This window comes from Rutidosis leptorrhynchoides, chromosome 4 (genome assembly GCF_046630445.1).
Source record: "Rutidosis leptorrhynchoides isolate AG116_Rl617_1_P2 chromosome 4, CSIRO_AGI_Rlap_v1, whole genome shotgun sequence".
NCBI classification, from domain to species: Eukaryota; Viridiplantae; Streptophyta; class Magnoliopsida; order Asterales; family Asteraceae; genus Rutidosis; species Rutidosis leptorrhynchoides.
In genome coordinates this window covers 214,408,999-214,426,922 of record NC_092336.1, presented here as the reverse complement: position 1 = coordinate 214,426,922, position 17,924 = coordinate 214,408,999, and the positions used below count along the sequence as shown (strand labels likewise).

General features: G+C 35.2%; 2 protein-coding genes across 4 annotated transcripts; both read left to right on the top strand.

The window, feature by feature from the left end:
• The first annotated feature begins 5,690 nt into the window (after positions 1–5,690).
• On the top strand, positions 5,691–6,536 carry LOC139841402 (uncharacterized). Its single transcript, XM_071831621.1, has one exon. The coding sequence runs from the start codon at positions 5,691–5,693 to the stop codon at positions 6,534–6,536; it is 846 nt and encodes a 281-aa protein (XP_071687722.1).
• Positions 6,537–7,056: 520 nt separating this feature from the next.
• Positions 7,057–13,090, top strand: LOC139843299 (protein TIFY 4B-like). Of its 3 annotated transcripts, none has more exons than XM_071833370.1 (9): positions 7,057–7,279; positions 7,369–7,514; positions 7,782–7,936; positions 8,475–8,541; positions 8,648–8,786; positions 10,249–10,314; positions 11,113–11,173; positions 11,255–11,459; positions 12,682–13,090. In XM_071833370.1, exons 1-8 carry the CDS (start codon positions 7,147–7,149, stop codon positions 11,406–11,408), a joined length of 921 nt encoding a protein of 306 aa, XP_071689471.1. In that variant the 5' UTR covers positions 7,057–7,146; the 3' UTR covers positions 11,409–11,459; positions 12,682–13,090. The 3 variants fall into 3 exon arrangements, with proteins under 3 accessions (XP_071689471.1, XP_071689470.1, XP_071689472.1); XM_071833369.1 differs by having other exon boundaries at positions 8,475–8,574; XM_071833371.1 differs by lacking the exon at positions 12,682–13,090 and having other exon boundaries at positions 8,475–8,574; positions 11,249–11,386.
• The last annotated feature ends 4,834 nt before the right edge of the window (positions 13,091–17,924 follow it).

The window sequence follows — 17,924 nt, the reverse complement described above, 5'->3', positions numbered from 1 at the left end:
CATGACAGGAGTCTGCGGTCGTGTATACGGTCAGCTGTGGTGCTACCGTGGATCCTTCTGATCACTTGTTTCTTTACTTCTTCTTTCTTCGAACACGTTTTGACGATTCTTAAGTTCTATAGAATACTTGAGGACAAGTTTTCTTTTCCTAACATTGAATGATTACATCCTCCCGATGTTTAATCATCAATGACACGTAATATACTATATATATATATATATATATATATATATATATATATATATATATATATATATATATATATATATATATATATTCATATTCATATTTAATCATTCATATAGTATACACAAAACGCATTAATCTAGTATTTGTCATGCAATACATATTTTCACATAAACATGCAATCCTAAGGCAAGTACGCTTCCTACACTAATCTTTTGAAATCATTTTTCAAAAACAATTTTGCATTAGTAAGAAAAACCTTTCATTAATACAAAGTCTTTTTGAGAAGGTTGTTCTCATTAGCATTTTGATCATTGATTTTGATTGATTTTAAGATTACCCAATCCTTGACTTATCCCTACCATGGAATTGCTAACTTGGTCCATTTTTCCCATATTCTCAATTTTCCTAATAATGGACAATGGACTTTGATTACAAGATTTGTGTTTGCTAGAGTCGTGACATATATTCATTTCATGTTTATCTCTTGATGATTCACAAATAGTTATCCTTTCAAGTTTTCTTTTCAAGGTGTTATTTTCATCAATTAAAACTTTGTTAAGTTGTCTAACTTTGTGTAATTCTTTCTCTAAAAGTTTTACTTTGTCACGACTACTATCATACACAAATTTAATGGTCTTGTAATCATCTAACAATTCTTCATAATTAGAAGGATAGAATGCATGTACCTCATTGCAATCCATGCTTGAGACGTCATCTTCTTTGAATGAAGATTCAACCTCTTCTTCACTTTAACCATCTTGATCCAAATCATTCAAAGAACTCATGAGGAAAAAGTCTTCATTTCCATCCAACCATTTTGCTTGAGAATCACCAACCTTTTCCAAATCCTTCCCAATTCCTTTACCCTTTAAACTTCTAGAGTTTAAATCTTCTTGAGAACATAGTGAATCCCAACATTCTTTAGCACTTTCACATGAAATTATCTTTAACCTTTCTTCACTAGGAAGAATTCCATGAAGTAGTGAGATTGCATCAAATTGTTTCAAAACATCATTGGTTTGAAATGTTGACTTCACTAGCCTTGAACTAGCTTGTGGTACAAAGTCTCGTACTTTGATTATTCTCCACAAGTAGTAATCCTTGGATTTGAGATAAGATTCAAATCTTAATTTCCACACATCAATATTCATCTTATCAAAGATTGGTGCTTCTTTCACCAATTCTTCCAAGTATCCCATAGTTTGAGTTGATTCGAGAATCGTTGACTCAAGTTTTTGCACAAAATGAATTTTGACGCTTTCACGATCGTTTGTAGCGCAATGATTTAAGCAACCGCTCAGATACCAATTGTAAGTAACTAGAGGGGGGTGAATAGTTACTTAATACGTTTTTAATACTTTTTCGATTGATCACCAAATTCGATTTAACTTTGATCAACCAACTCAACTCAAACTTGATGTGTATAGTGTATATGTTCAAAATGATAAATGAAGTAATGTAAAGAACATAGACACAAGGATTTATAGTGGTTCGGGTGGATGTTAACTAATCCACCATAATGCACTCCCCGATTACACTAATCGGAATTTGTTGCTTCACTAAGCACTTTTCTCCAAACCCGGTGGAGATCCGATTTATAAGTCTTCAACTTCTTTGGTAGACAACAAACGTAATCTTTCTTTCCCTTTGAAAGATCAACTCCAACCTAGATCAACTTGTCTTCACCTTGGACAAGTATTAATCTCCAAATAAGATTAATCAACTTCCTAAGTCCCTTTAAGAAAGTAGATCACTAAGCTAGCCTATGCTTCTACTAATTGAAGTTACAAGACTTATACACTTTGCAATGATGATCCTAACACAATACTAGGACATACATTACATTAATCAAACTCACAAGATAAATGATTTTGATTAGTAAGTTTACAACAACCCAATTCTATATCTATAAGATCATAGAATCTTCTCTTGCTTGATCACATTTGAGTAGTAATTGATGCACTTGTGATCACTGGAGATAAGCCTTTGAAATATGCAAAAGGGTCAGCTTCAAATGCTCTTAAATGTTTGCCTTTTATAGTGAGATTCAAAAAATAGCCGTTGACACACGGTTGCCTGCACGGTTGACTGTGGTGCGACCGTGCGTACTCCAGTCCAAATTAGGTATCCGTTGTATAGCCGTTTGACTCAAATTTGAACACCACATTTTGGCACCTTTACTCCTTCTAGCACCTGCAAAAGAAACCAAACATCCTATACAAGTACTATATGCATTAAGTGTGTGAGATTTGGTCTTAATGCATGAAAGTGACTAATCATTCCAAAAGTGGTAAACTCAACATTCTTGGAGAAGTGTCTTGATTGATATTTAGGGAAATTTCAGTTTGGTCAAGACTTAGTTAGTCACATTAATGTCTTTGGTTCAATTCTAAAGACTAGTCACTATGTCATTAACTTCCTAGTTTCAATTAATCACAAGTCATGATCTTTTTTAAGTTTAGTTAGAGATTAATTAAACAATGTCTCTATAAGATAATCATGAAGCATGTAGAGACATCAAAGTTAAGTCATAAGCAATCACCCTTAGTTACTTAGACTAGATCAAATAGACAATTGACTATACTTTCATTGTGAACCATTTTACACTTAATCTATTAGAGTAGGTTAGTTACTTGAATCCTAACTAATGAGCACATATCAAACATATTAATCAAGTTGACAAGTTTATGAGTATTAAGCATATTGGCAAGTAGAAAGTAATACTCACATAGCAAGAGATAGTTATTCTAGGATCAATCATATAGATACTTGCATAACTTATAATTTAAGCACTTAATAAGTTTATTGTGCAATATAACACATTACATGATTAATGTGTAAGCACACATTAATGTCCAACACATGCACAAGGGAAGAGCAATCTCTAGTTGGGACTTGGTGACCATCCTAAATGTATCTAAGTATGTTTTAGGATTACAAGTCATTACTAGTTAACCTTGAGAGCATTGTTCCTTATTTAGCCTTAATTAATCACTAAGTCATTTCTAATAGCAATCATTGTTCTAGTGACATTGGCTTAAGTATGTTGGTACTTGATGATCAGACTAAGGATATCTAGATAAGAATTAAGATCATAAGTTGTTGATTACCACTTATGTGTTATGCCTAATCTTGGTTAATTTGTCATTAAGATGTCATTAGGCGTAATTAATCACAATTAGTGTTTTTATGACCAAAACTCGGTTGAGTATGAAGAAGGCATCTATTCTAAGCATGTGGAGAAAATTTTCATGAATTATAGATGTCGGGAACTAGTTAAACTTTATTTGGTCAAAAATGGTAACAGAGAGAACTGCGGTCGCATTGCGGTTAACTGTGGTGACGACCATGCAACTTGTTTTCACAAAACTGCATTGCAATTCAATTTGGGTTTTCACGGTTGACTATGCGGTCGACCGTACCTCGACCGTGTGTTTAGCTGAAGTTTTAATTTCATTCTTTAACCTATGTTTGACTTGGTCGTTTGCAAGATAAAGTATGGATTAGTGACCTTGCGTGTTTTATGTTAAGATGTGAGTCATCACTTATGCATATGTATGTGTCATCATCAAAACATATTCTTTGGTTAATCACACTTTGGTTAATCATACTTAAGTTTATCGTTTAGTGCATTAACCCACATTCAACCAACATAGGGGTTGGTCAGATCATATTCCGTTATTTCTTCATGTTTCACGGAATGATTTTGGTCCAATTCCTTTTAAGATTTTTAATTCATGGCTACAAAGAGATAGTTTCATAGATTTTGTTACTAATGCTTGGTCAAAAGTTGATATGAATTTAGGTTTTTATGAGAAGATGAGAAGGTTGAAACATAAGATTAAGGCGTGGATTTTAATAAATCGTTCTAAGGATAAAAGTCGTGTTCATGTGTTACGGGAGAGAATAAAGGTGATTGAATGCAAGTTGGAGAACTCTTGTGCCTCTCTTGAGGAGTTAGACGAGAGGACAAAGAGTTATTTGGAGATTGAGGAGATTTCTTGGTTGGATGATCTTGATATTCAACAAAAAGCGAGAATCAAATGGGATATTGAAGGTGATGAAAATTCTCATTTTTTTCATGGCATGGTCAACAAACAGAGACAAAATAGTGAAATTAAAGGAATGATTATCGATGGGAGCTGGGTTATATCTCCTTTAGAGATTAAAAATTATTTCTTTGATTTTTTTGCTTCAAAATTTGATGTCATTCCTCCTGTAGCTTCGTTTCCTAATATTACACCTACCAATTTGTTGAATGCCGATCAAATTTCTAGTCTCGAAGAGATGTTTCCGAAATATGAAATTAAGATGGCAATTTGGTCATGTGGTAGTCAAAAAGCGCCTGGCCCGGATGGCTTTTCTTTTCATTTTATAAAAACTTTTTGGGATTTATTGAAGAGTGATATTATCGTTGCTGTGAACCATGCTTTCACAAGCTGTTCATTATCTAAAGGAGCAACTTCCGCGTTTATTTCTTTAATTCCTAAAGTTACAAAACCAATGTGTGCGAATGACTTTAGACCAATCTCATTAATAGGGTCATTTTATAAAAAATAGCTAAATTGTTAGCTATTCGTCTCGCTAAGGTGATTGATAATATCATTAGTCCGGAACAAACAGCGTTTATTGGTGGTCATCAAATTCTGGATGACCCGTTAATTCTTAATGAAGTTATAGATTGGTACAAGAAGAAGAATAGGAAATTATTGTTATTCAAGGTGGATTTTGAAAAAGCCTATGATACGATAAATTGGGAGTTTTTGGATTACATGATGATGCGGTTAGGTTTTGGGTCGACTTGGAGAAAATGGATCCAGATGTGCCTCAAGTTGGCTAGATCTTCGATCATTATTAATGGTAGTCCAACTTCAGAATTTTCTATTAAAAGGGGTTTACGTCAAGGAGACCCTTTAAGTCCTTTCTTGTTTTTGATTGTGATGGAAGGTCTTAATATCTTATTGAAGGAATATGTGGGTTCGGGTTTGATACAAGGAGCACATATAGATGATTCTGATATTACCCTTTCTCATTTATTCTATGCGGATGACGTAATGATTGTTTCTGAATGGAATACTCTTGATATGGAAAATATTATTCGACTTTTTAAAAAATTCCATGAAATTTCAGGTTTAAAGATTAACATTGAAAAGTCCAATGTTTTCGGTATTGGAGTGACGGATATGGAGCTGAATATCATGGCGTCTCACACGGGCTGCTTAGCAGGTACTTTACCATTTAATTATTTGGGCCTTCCTCTAGGTGCTAACATGAAGTTATCCATAAATTGTAAGGTGTTAGAGGATCGGTTCGATAAAAAATTATCTAAATGGAAAGGTAGTATGCTTTCAATGGGAGGTAGATTGACTCTTATTAAATCAGTGCTAGGTAGTTTGGGCATTTATTTTCTTTCTTTATTTAAATGTCCGAGCGGTGTGATTAAAAGGTTGGGGAGTAAGCGTTCGAATTTTTTTGGGGATGTGGTGATGAAGGGAGAAAGATGACTTGGATTAATTGGAATCAAGTTCTCGCTCCCTTCAATAAAGGTGGTCTTAATGTGGGGAGTTTAAATGCTTTCAATTTGGCGCTCTTATTAAAATGGAAATGGAGATTTTTGATTGATGATAAAGCATTGTGGGTAAAAGTTATAAAATCAATTCATGGAGATGGTGTTGGTCATGCAGCTCCTAGACTTGTTAATCGTGGGGTTTGGAGTTCCATTTGTTCATCATGGCATTTCTTACATGATCAAAATATCATTTCCAATCATGTTTTTCAGAAAAAGATAGGTGATGGATCAAATACAAAGTTATGGAAAGATATGTGGCTCGGAGATTGTTCACTTACGTCCAAGTTTAATGTACTATTTGCTCTTGAAATCGATAGTGATTGTAAGATTGCGGACAGATTTTTTGATGGTGCGTGGCATTGGAATTGGTCTCGGCCATTAACTTCATGCTGTCATCTTGCTTCATTGGAAGAGTTGAATGCTATGGTAAGTTCGTTTTCGTTGTCAGAGAATGCGGACTCTCGGTTGTGGTCTATGTCAAAGGAAGGTATTTATAGAGTGAAAGATGGCAGAAGGATTATTGACGATCATTGCTTACCTTCGATAGATCATCAGACTCGTTGGGTTTCTACCTTGCCCCGCAAAGTCGACATCTTTGTATGGAGGGTAGATTTGGACAAGCTTCCTTCGCGACTTAATCTTTCAAAAAAAGGTTTAGAAATTCCTCGTATTAATTGTTCTACTTGCGGTTTTTGTGTTGAGTCCACTAATCATGCTTTGTTTGAGTGTCAATTGCTCGTCAAGTATGGTCGAGGATTCAACTTTGGACTAATGTAGATATGCCTCATTTTTGTTCTTGGAGTCAAGCTTTGTTTTGGCTCAATAATTGGAATTTTATAGCTAGAATTAAAGATCACTTGTATATCATTATGGTGGCGTACATGTGCATTATGTGGAGATTCAGAAACAACGTGATATTCGGACAGAAAAAGATGAAGAAAAGTGAATTGTTTGACTCTATATGTAATTTTTCTTATCATTGGATTAGATATAGAATCAAATGTAATATCTCTAAAAACGATTGGCTTTATAAGCCATTGTAATCCTTGTTTGTTTTCCTTTCTAGAGTGAGTATGTTTATATTTAAATGGCTGTTCCAAAAAAAGATAACGCTAGTTAATAATTAATAAAAATAAAAATATATATCGTAATATATAAACGTGGCAGTACGGGGTGCCAAGTTGCAGCATTTTCATTGGATAATCAACTACCCTTAAAACCGACGCGGCGCCTAAATTGTCCCAAACTTAAACGACAAATACTCACACTATTTCACCCCCAATTCTCACACCAATTTCATAATTTTATTAAAAAAATTTAATCTAATAATTTGGGGCAAAAATCATCACCAATTTCAACTTTCAACTTTGATTCCGCCAGTCAAACCATGTCAACTGACGATCCACCGTTTTCCACCACCACCGCCATGTCAGCACTCGATAAACCACTTCACCAGCTCACTGAAGACGACATTTCACAGCTCACTCGTGAGGACTGCCGCCGTTACCTCAAACAAAAAGGTCCGTTAACTTTACAGTTACCGCTTATCATTTTTCCTTTTCCATAGGTTTTATCTATTAATTAATTATTTTGTATTTAATTCTGTTAGGTATGAGACGGCCTTCGTGGAATAAATCACAAGCGATCCAGCAAGTAATTATGCTTAAATCGTTACTTGAACCGGCGCCGGAGTCCGGTGATCGTGGCCGGAAGTTGTACATTACTCCTAGGCAACACCAAACCCCAACCACTCGTGTACGTTTTATTTTTTTTTTAGTTTAAATAATTATTTTTTTATTACTATATGTTTATGCTACACTATTATAATATACATATATCTAATATGGAGTATTATATTTTATTTATTATTCTAATACATAGGACATAATTGATTGAAACAGGTAATGTTAATATAATATTGTTACTAAAGGGGCTTTTGTATATATATTCTTATTTAAGGTATAATTAGTTTACTGTGTTAAGTGATAATATTGATTAATTAATAAAGAATGTGAAATGTAGGTCCAAAAAGGAACAAGTGCGGATACGGAGATCTCGCTTTCAGCTGAAGAATCGGTACCTGGTCCTCGGAAAGAAACCGAGAAGACTGAACTTTTGGGTGAAAATGATTCTGCTCACGTTCCTGCTCATGTTCCTGCTCATGTTACTGGTCCATGGTAACTAGTTAAATTTTAGCCTTTTAAATGTATATTGGTTAAGCTTTATGTCATTATATCCCCTTAGAGATGAGTTGATACTTAGATTTTATTCTTATCCATATTGCATTTTGAATGTTGTTTCATTTGATAAGTGGAAGGTGGTTATATAGGATTGTTTAACATTATCGTATATTAGTTTTTCTTGTTGATTATTAGTTAGGTTTTTTGAGTTTTGATGCTAGTTAATCATGGAATGCTTTTTTAAGTATTGTTGGAAGTAAATCATTGAAGTTCCATTTAGGTCTTATATTATGATAATGTCGTTCCTAGAGTGTAAGGTTGTTACATTGAACTTTTGCTTAGGGCATTTGCATTCATAAGCATACTAAATTGTGTATCACATTCATAATACCATAGGAATAATAATATAATATATGCTGGAAAAATTAATATAGTTAATTACGTGAACCCTAAGAAACACCAGATTAGTCAAAATTAGGCTTATACAGTTGATGTGGAGCCTAGATGACCAACTTTTTTTACCTGAATCTTCCAGGATAGGTGGTGGGACAGAAGTGACCGAAGTGACAAAAGGACAAATGACCATATTCTACAGTGGAAAGGTGAATGTCTATGATGATATCCCAGCTGATAAGGTATATGATACTCGTATATCTTATACCAACTTCAGCTTTTAACACACTGATGTCACTAACTGAGCAATTTCAGGCACATGCGCTGTTGCAGCTTGCTGCAAGCCCGCTCCAGTTTCCTCAGGAAGGTCCAGTCGATGCAAACATGTTGCAAGGTTCAAGCATCCATGTGGGCCCAGATATTCCTGACATGGTCTCGCCCATATTGCAAACAGGTTAGTCATCTTATTACTAGATGTATGTGATAGTTCAGATCATTAACATGATGAAAGTATAGTATTAGGAATTAATAATTGAAACTAGTTTTCGAACCCTCGCTTCGCGCCGGGGGTTCGATTTTTAATGTATTTTTTTGTGTTTAGTTACGGAGCACTCGAGTGAAAAATCAACATATATGAAAAGTACCCTAAATATTTAGCTTTTTTAAAAGTGTCCGTTTTGCGTATAGTTAGTGACATTGTGTTCATAAAATTATTTCGAGTTTAAGGATGGTGTCGGAAAAATTTAACTCGCTGCGAGCGAGAAGATATGGCCTGTTGAATATTTGAGTGGAGTTTATTTAAGATATTTTATGAAAATTTTGATTTGACGCTTTAACCCCCTGTGTTGGGGGCCGATTTTAATTTTTGAACAAAGTGTGGGGGGTTTTTGTGTTGTTACTTGAAAGAAAGAAGGGAAAAGGGAAATATAAAAAAAAAGAAGAAGTGAAAAGACGAAAATACCCCTGGTACTATTCATAAGTTTTTAAGATATTTTATGAAAATTTTGATTTGACGGTTTAACCCCCTGTGTTGGGGGCCGATTTTAATTTTTGAGCAAAGTGTGGGGGGTTTTTGTGTTGTTACTTGAAAGAAAGAAGGGAAAAGGGAAATATAGGGAAAAAAGGTGAAAAGACGAAAGCGATTTTAATTTTTGAGCAAAGTGTGGGGGGTTTTTGTGTTGTTACTTGAAAGAAAGAAGGGAAAAGGGAAATATAGGGAAAAAAGGTGAAAAGACGAAAGCGATTTTAATTTTTGAGCAAAGTGTGGGGGGTTTTTGTGTTGTTACTTGAAAGAAAGAAGGGAAAAGGGAAATATAGGGAAAAAGGTGAAAAGACGAAAGTACCCCTGGTACTATTCATAAGTTTTGTCTAATAGGTAATATGGTAATTATAATTGCCTTGGAGCCATAAAAGTATTACTAAGTTCAGATTGGCATGGTAGAGACAAATTTCATTCAGAGTGAGTCTACTCATATGTTGTTTGGATGACCCTGTTAATGGCTAAATTGCTCTGGACTCTGGTTGGTTATTTTACTCTGCATCAAAACTTATGATGATTTTGCTCTGGTCAAATAGATTAACAGCTTTACTTCTTGAATGAATACAATAATCAGTTGGCTCTGAGTTCAACACTCATGTCTTTACATATTTTCTCCATATATTTTGTGTGAAGTGATAGATAGGTTGGCTTACATGTTTCTATATTCAAAAGAATTGGTTGGTTTTTGACCCTTTGTAATATAACAATATTTGAGAAGTTTTGGTTCTTTCAGAGATAATACTTAGAGGCTTAATTGTTGGTCAATTAAAATCCTGTCACTTGTTTATTTCTTATTACAAGGTGCATCTGCCTATCTAAGTAATTCGTTATAAGTGTTTATGGTCTATTAATGTGTATTATATGTTGTGCATTACAGTGAGAATGACAGACAACCATCGACTCCATAGAGAAGAAAGCAACATATTACGTGAAGAAACATACGGTAATATGCAAATTTGTTGTTGGATTTTTTTGGTGGTCTTTTTATATCAAATCTTTGTATCTTAGTTTTTGGGGAAGCTGGATTAGTATCATTTAGCATTTGTGTGATTTCCCTTCCTATGGTCTTATCTTTGCGATATCCGATGCTTTTAATCGTCATCTCATTTGTTTCCATTTTTTCCCTTTTCAGTGTTATTTGTTTGACACTTACTCAATTCACACATTCACACATAATAACCTGTTGCCTATATTCACTTAATTTGCTTGAATTCTTCTTCTAATTAACAGTCTTCAGTGTTCATTCTCTATATTCACTTAATTTGGTCAATGATCATGTGCCAACTTCGACCCATTTACATTTACTTATTAATGGCCTGATTCTGGTTTTTTTTTCTCTCCATCGGGTCAAAAGTTCTTAGTAAACCAAGTTCACTTATTAGGAAACATATCAATCGAGATGGGTGTGCTAAATGTCGCCAAAAGTGTATTGCTAATGCTCAATACCTGCTAAATCGTTTGATTTGAATACGATAAATAAAATAATCATTTATTTTAATATACGTGACACACACATAAATTTTGGGAAAAAGGTTAAGCTTACTGGACGAAAATTTTTTTGGTGGTCAATCCGATCCAAGGGTTTTGCTCCTTTTCACCAACTTTAAGCTTCAGTTTAAACCAGGTTATGATATGATGTATGACCAGCTAAGCTCTTAAAAAATTAAGACTTTGCATGAATCTGTTATCTCTCTTTTCTCCTTTTTTACAGTTTTTCTTGTTTTGCATATTAATTTTGAAGCTGAAGGTTCGGCAAGCAGAAAAGCATCAGTTCAAAGATACCTAGAGAAGCGTAAAGACAGGTAGGTATATTCAATTCTACTGGCAACAGTTGGCTAATTTGCTCCCCAGTTTCTTGCTTCTCACGTTTGTGTTAGGTGAAGGTTTAAAAGCAAGAGAAAAGTAGGAGCTCCAACGTTCGATGCCTACGTAAACCATCAGACCGGGAACCATAATCTACAGGACCGGTCAAGTAGGAGTGTTACTTGTTCGCCACCTCCGCTCAGACCACCTAACACCCCTAACCGCTTTAGTTAAAATATCATCATCAGTCTATTCAAGAGTTTTTGCCATCCTTGCTGACAAAAGGTAACATAACTATTCTTATACTCCATCCCTTTGTTACTTTAGGCAGCATTTATTTACATATAAATAAATGATGTACACTTATTTGTGACCATGTAACATTAATATTCAAATTAGAAACATACCCCATATACTCTTGTTCTAGGGTATATCTTAAGATATACAGTATATATTAACAATAACCACACATGTCACGCTGACACCATTCTGCTGAGTTCTCGCCGATAAATCGGCCGAGATGCCCGAGAGCTGCAACCTTGACAATTGCTATGCTTGATCCTTCGATTGCGCTATGTCTTTAACGGTTTAACCCAAAAGAATTATAATTGCAACCATATAAGTTTTTTTTTTTTTTTTTTTTTCAATGCTGGTTGAGGTATGCTGAAAATGACTCACGCAGAATATTACATGGTGCAACTTAAATACAATTAGGTATATAACTAAAGGTGCAATCTAAAGATGGCAAGAATGAGTGGGTTGAGAATGGGTTCAATGGGTGAACATAGACAAGTAAGGTGTTTTGTCACTTTTACTTCACTTTTTTTGAATTTTACAAATTGTTAAGATATATAACGATACAATATAAGTTGTACATACATAGTTAAAAAATCAAACACACGCGCACACACACACACACACACAACTAACAGATTGCAAGTATTTAAATACACCAAGTGGAACATCCTGTTTTGACCAGTTTTATTGAGCTACATCTACAGATTTTGCCCATTTGATACCTTTGTGGTAAACTTATAACCCAAAGTGACCCAGTTTAAGGTATTAATTTTAAAAGTTCCATGTCTCTCCTTACTTCTTATAAGAGAAGTTGGTATGTGGTTATTCATTATTATTCTTTCCCCTTCATTTCTTCATTTTAGAGCTAGTGTTAAATGTGGATGTTCATCTTTTTCTTCATAAATGAGAAAGCGGCTAACATCGATGAATTATTAGGTGCCTCATCGAAACGGGTAGGTAATGGGTCAAATTGGGTAATGTTTAGTCGCTCGCATTTTGTTCTCTGTCATGTTAAATATAATTACAAAACGTTATTGTTTCTCAAAATGAATGATCTTAAGTTGTTTGATGCATGCGTAAACACTTTGGTTGACTCTTGTTCTGTTTAGCTGAATCTCAATCATCAATTTTTACCTATAAATGAATAATCACTGTCGAGATACAGAAATATGATGTCATTAATGCTACTGCCTATTTCGACTATATGCAGGTATGGACTCATCAAAGCCCATTCCCAAAGATGATGAAGGGTACCAGAAACTTTATTAGTTATTAATTAAAGGTAAATATATAAAACTTAAGATATGGTAGGCATCAATTGCAGTTCCCTAGTTAAGTAGAGTGGAGGGTTGCTAGTTTAATGCTTTAAAAATATTAGGGATTTTGATGTGCTTCTTGCTTTCGTAGTTATGTTGTTTGTTATGTTCATCGGCAATAGTTTTGTAAACTGTTGATTGTTGTTTAAGGCGTTTGAGAGTCGTGCTGCAACACAAGAAAAGAGAGTTCTTAAGGGTAAAGATTATCACAACATATTATGTTTATTATTTGGTCCATTTCTGGTCAATCATTGTTTGACCTACACCAAGCAGTTGCTGTGTAGTTTGCTCCATCTGACGTTTATCTGGTGCTCGCAAGTAAAAAGTGTTATGAAAGATATTATCATTTGAATTTCCTTTTAGATTACCTGGTTCGCATGTGTTTGACTGTTGACCTGGACTCATTGGACCTAGTTGGCTAAATGGTTGGATGTCAGGCGTTTGGATTAGTTGAGGACTAGTCGGATGTTGACGTTGACCAACTTTGTATTATTTCGACTTTTGACCGATTTTGACCCGTTAACCGGTTACTTATGACCGACTTGGCCTAGTTTGGTCGGACTACTTCAAAATTCTGTTAATTGACTGGCTTTTACAACCATGCTTAGGGCTAAAACTGAAAAAAAGGGTTTCGAAAAGGAGTAATATGTTAGGTTCAGAGTTAACTAACACATGAAACTATGAAAGGGTTTTATATAAAACAGTTTAGAAGGTAACGCTTCAGATGACTTTAGAATGGTTAATCCTAGGAAAGGCAATGATTGGGTGGTTTCATAATCATAACCATTAATAGCGATCCTTCGACATTGAGATATTCAGAAAATCTGGAATATGCTAACAAGTGTTATGAAGCTGTCATCGTGATTCTGTTGAATAATATAGTGGGATGTCCAAAAATTGGTTGTGTTGTATTGAGGTAGAAATCAAAATCATTTAGCCTAAAAGCAGCTGTTAGCATATTTAGTCGTCAGCCTACATGTGAATAAATAGATAGTTGGATACTCCCTCTACATTTTTTTTGTAAATTTTTTTTTTTTTTTGGGTAAAAGGTTTCACCCGGTAAATATTTTTATAAAAAATAATAAAAATACAAATAAGAACAACGACCGTAAGCGCGCCTTACGGCCTCACAAACAACCACAAACACAAGCTAGACCTACCTACACAAGGACTAGCACACACAATGACATTTACCTACTCAACTAAACAAGAACAAACAACTACAACCAGCCTTTTTTCATTCCAAATGTAGTCGTTTCCTTGCCTACATTTTTCCCTGCCATAAATTCGGAAGTTTCGTCTTTATCAGATTCGACATCGCTTGGCTCATCAATTAAGTTATATATACCATTATTTAAGGCTCCAAACGAATTTTGAATCTTTACTTGAGAGCTCTTGTCCCAACTTCCGAATCTCTTTTCTCCATTGGGTCAACTTTCAGCAATCCATTATTATTATTATTATTATTATTATTATTATTATTATTATTATTAGTGTTACTTTGGGCCACACTCTTCTTGCGCCTATAAACCAATTTTTGCTTTGGCTTTCCCACACCAAATCCAGCCTTTTGTTTGTTATTAACCTTGCTTACCTCATTAGATTTTTTTATGCCAACTGGTACATAACAATCTTGATCCTTAGGCTGAATTTTTACGGTTATAGTAACATTTTTTGGACATTGAGACTCCGTGTGCCCAAAGATAGCACAAGACGCACATCGAGGGGGCTTCCATTCATATTCAACCTTTAAAGTACATACGGATTTTCTCTTCCCATCGATACTAGGAATCGCCATTTTGATGTTCTCTTTTAACTCCATATCCGACGAAACATCAATCAATGCTCGGGCAAAATTAGGCCTCCCCCACGACTCTAAACACATTGTACTCGTGTATGAATCTAACTTCAAAGGATAACCAATATTTGATGCTATGACGCTCAATCCTATCTCAGTAAATCCTGCAATAGGGACATCATGTATCTTCACCCAAACCTGGACACGGGTTAAATCCTCCTTTGTTAATGAAACATCAGGAGGCCATGAGTTAAGAATTATAGGAGTTGAACGTATAATCCATGGGCCCGATTCTAGCACTCCTTGCAATCCTGTTTCCGAAGCAAACTTAAAGAAGAAGAAACCCTTAGAGTTCATCATTATTTTTTCCAAACCGAACTTCTTCCATACGTTTGTAACATAGTTTTTAACAACCGGATATGCTACTCGTTGGCCTAGAAAGTATCCATAAAGAGTATTGTTGTACCGTTCATTCACTTCAAGAATAGATGCCAGCGGCAACTCCACATCTATACCATCTTCCAAACTAGCAGAAGGCTCAATGAACCTAAAGTCCACTGTCTTTTTTTTACTTGGTCCCCCAGCCGCCTGAGAATACGAAACATAAGGTGTAGGAACTTTTTCACTCCCATACGTATCCTCCATCGAACCATTAAGAACCGACTGTTTTTCTTGTTCAAGAGGATCAAGATCCACAACTTTGTTCTTTGGAGAATCAATATCCCCAACTCTCTCTACACGATCCTTGATCTCGAGTTCGACCTCTTCATCAGAAGAGTCTGAAGAATCTGAACCTGTTTTAACACTTATTTGGTCCTTGCCCATAACAACAGCTTGATTCTTGGTATGTGGTCCCACACCCTCATCTATTGTTACATTAACAGAAGTACCAGTTGGAGAAACAGAAGTAGCAGATGGAGTGGAACGATTACCTGCCTCATCACTAGTCATCGATTCAGTTTGCTTCGATGCTGACATCTCAGGAACATCCATCTTACGATCATCAGTCTTCTTCTCAGTTTCACTCTTAGATGATGCGTCATCGCTAACATCGATCTTGTCTTCACCTCCAATAGTTCGGCTGCGCAATACCTTTGCAATCGATTGCGAGCCTTTATTCTTCTTGTTGTTGCCTCCCGAATTCTTACCCATGTCCAATCAGAAGGTCGAAGACACCGGCTAGTTGCCGGTGGATGAAGGAAGAAAAGAGGGCTACAAAACGAGAAACAGATCTGATCAGAGGAAGGCGGCGTGAGAAATTAGAGTTTTTGATGAGTGGGAAGATGAGAAAGAAAGGAGCCGTAGGAAAGAAATTGGGAGGGTTTTTTTTTTTTTTTTTTTTTTTTTTTTTTTTGTATTTTGTAAATTCACTATATAATACAAATTCTTTTGCTTTTTAAAAAACCATTTATAGTGGTTTCATATTCATGACCATTTATTTTCTTAAAGGTATATTTAATTTATCTATTCGTATATATGAGAGTTTTTTTTTTTTCGAAAAAACAAATATTACAAATACGAAAGAAGGTCTTCATCAAAAAGATGAAGGCTTCAAAGGTGTGCAATAGTACAATTACATACAAACTGAAAGGAAAATAACTTGAAAATAAATGAACTAGCTATCAACTTGAAAAAGGAGCACAACAAACAACATCCAAGCTATCAACTTGAAAGTGATCGAACAAGATTAAGCCGAATGACGAAGAATCCACTGGTTAAGATTTCAAACGTAGAATTGAAGGCTATAGCATAGCTTGAACGTGGTAGCCTAAAAGAACACAAAAAATTGATGCCAATGACAAAGTTTATAAGTAGTTACTCGTATAAAGACTTTGAGTTTAAGATACAAACAATGCTCGACCAAAATGAAGACTTTCCAATGAACTCGAGATTGTTTCTAACTAGCCAAAAAGCCCAAATGGTAGTCGAGCCTATCAAACTCCCAAACACTTGTCGAAAACACAATACCAAAGATTACCACGAGTGTAACCTATCAATCTCCCAAACATCATAATATGCAAGGGCCACAACACAAGATCATCCTCATTGTCTACTAATCTGACGGTAGCCAACAACCTCGATTAACTAGAGTTTTACTAGAGTCATATTCGGGTGGGGGCCGTTGAAGGTATAAATCCCATCTTTGTTGAATTCACACACCTTATTTTGATTCACACACACTATTTATAATGAACTTTCAAATATAGCTTTGGGTTTAAAAATCAATCTTGCAAAATCTAATTTATATGGTGTAGGAGTTGATCATCAGGAGGTTATTATAATGGCTTCTACATCGGGTTGTGAAGCTAGCGAGTTTCTCTTCAAGTTCTTGGGATATCCCTTTTTTAAACGGCAAAAATTGTGTATATTAATAAAACACGCTCCATAGCAAGGCGCTAAGGGAGAATTACAAAGGAATAGAAAACCATAAGTTCCAATTAGAAACTAAATGACTTCTATTTTTAGTCCAACGAAAAGAAAAGTAATCTAATAAAATCAAAAAGACTACTTCTACAACAAAAAGAATCGTTAAAAACAATGTCGTTTCTATATCTCTAAATCGCCCAACGTAGAGTGGTAACAATAGCAACAATCCGTTTCTTTTTTGTATCTGCTAAGTGAACGCCCTCGATGCAACTCATAAAAGTGTTCCAAGAAGAGAAAGATGGCATGCCACAATTTAGCCAAACACGCACCTTTGACTAAAGATCCAACATCATCTGGCACTCGGAAAACAAATGGTCGCTAGACTCAATACCATTAGAACAAACCGGGCACACTACAGAATCAATATCAATACCTTTCGCGGACAAATTCCAACAAACCGGTAGCGAATTTAACCTGAACCGCCACAAAAAAAGGTTTACTTTCCTCAGAAAGAACTTAAACCAACATGTTTTAACTGCTGAAGAAGGAAGCATTTTAAGATCGATATGTTCACGTGCAATTTTTAACGTATATCTCCCATCCGTACTCAGCGAGCAATTCCAGGAATCAATACGGTCCGAAATGTGACAGAAGGAGATAACATTCAGCATATCTTCGAGCATTTGGTAGTTACGTCCTCCAATAATTTGTCTAGACCAAGTCTAATGCCACTCATCATCGAACCATTTATCCGCTATCTTGTTATTCTTATTAATATCCAAATGAAACAAATGATCGAAACGAGATGATAAGACCATTTCTCCGCACCAAAGGTCATGCCAAAAACGAATGCTTTTACCATTTCCAACCTCCATGCGTAAGACATCACTAGGTAAATAACCTTTAGACATAGATTCTGTGCATGTGGAAACAATGGTCGACCACCAAGTGTTGGTTTGACTATGTGTTTGT

Coding starts and splice junctions, on each gene's coding strand:
- LOC139841402 (XM_071831621.1), top strand. CDS start 5,691: ATGACTTGGATTAATTGGAATCAAGTTCTCGCTCCCTTCAATAAAGGT.
- LOC139843299 (XM_071833369.1), top strand. CDS start 7,147: ATGTCAACTGACGATCCACCGTTTTCCACCACCACCGCCATGTCAGCA. Junction 10,315..11,112: donor ATTACGTGAAGAAACATACG/GTAATATGCAAA, acceptor TTAATTTTGAAG/CTGAAGGTTCGGCAAGCAGA. Junction 11,174..11,254: donor CTAGAGAAGCGTAAAGACAG/GTAGGTATATTC, acceptor TGTTAGGTGAAG/GTTTAAAAGCAAGAGAAAAG.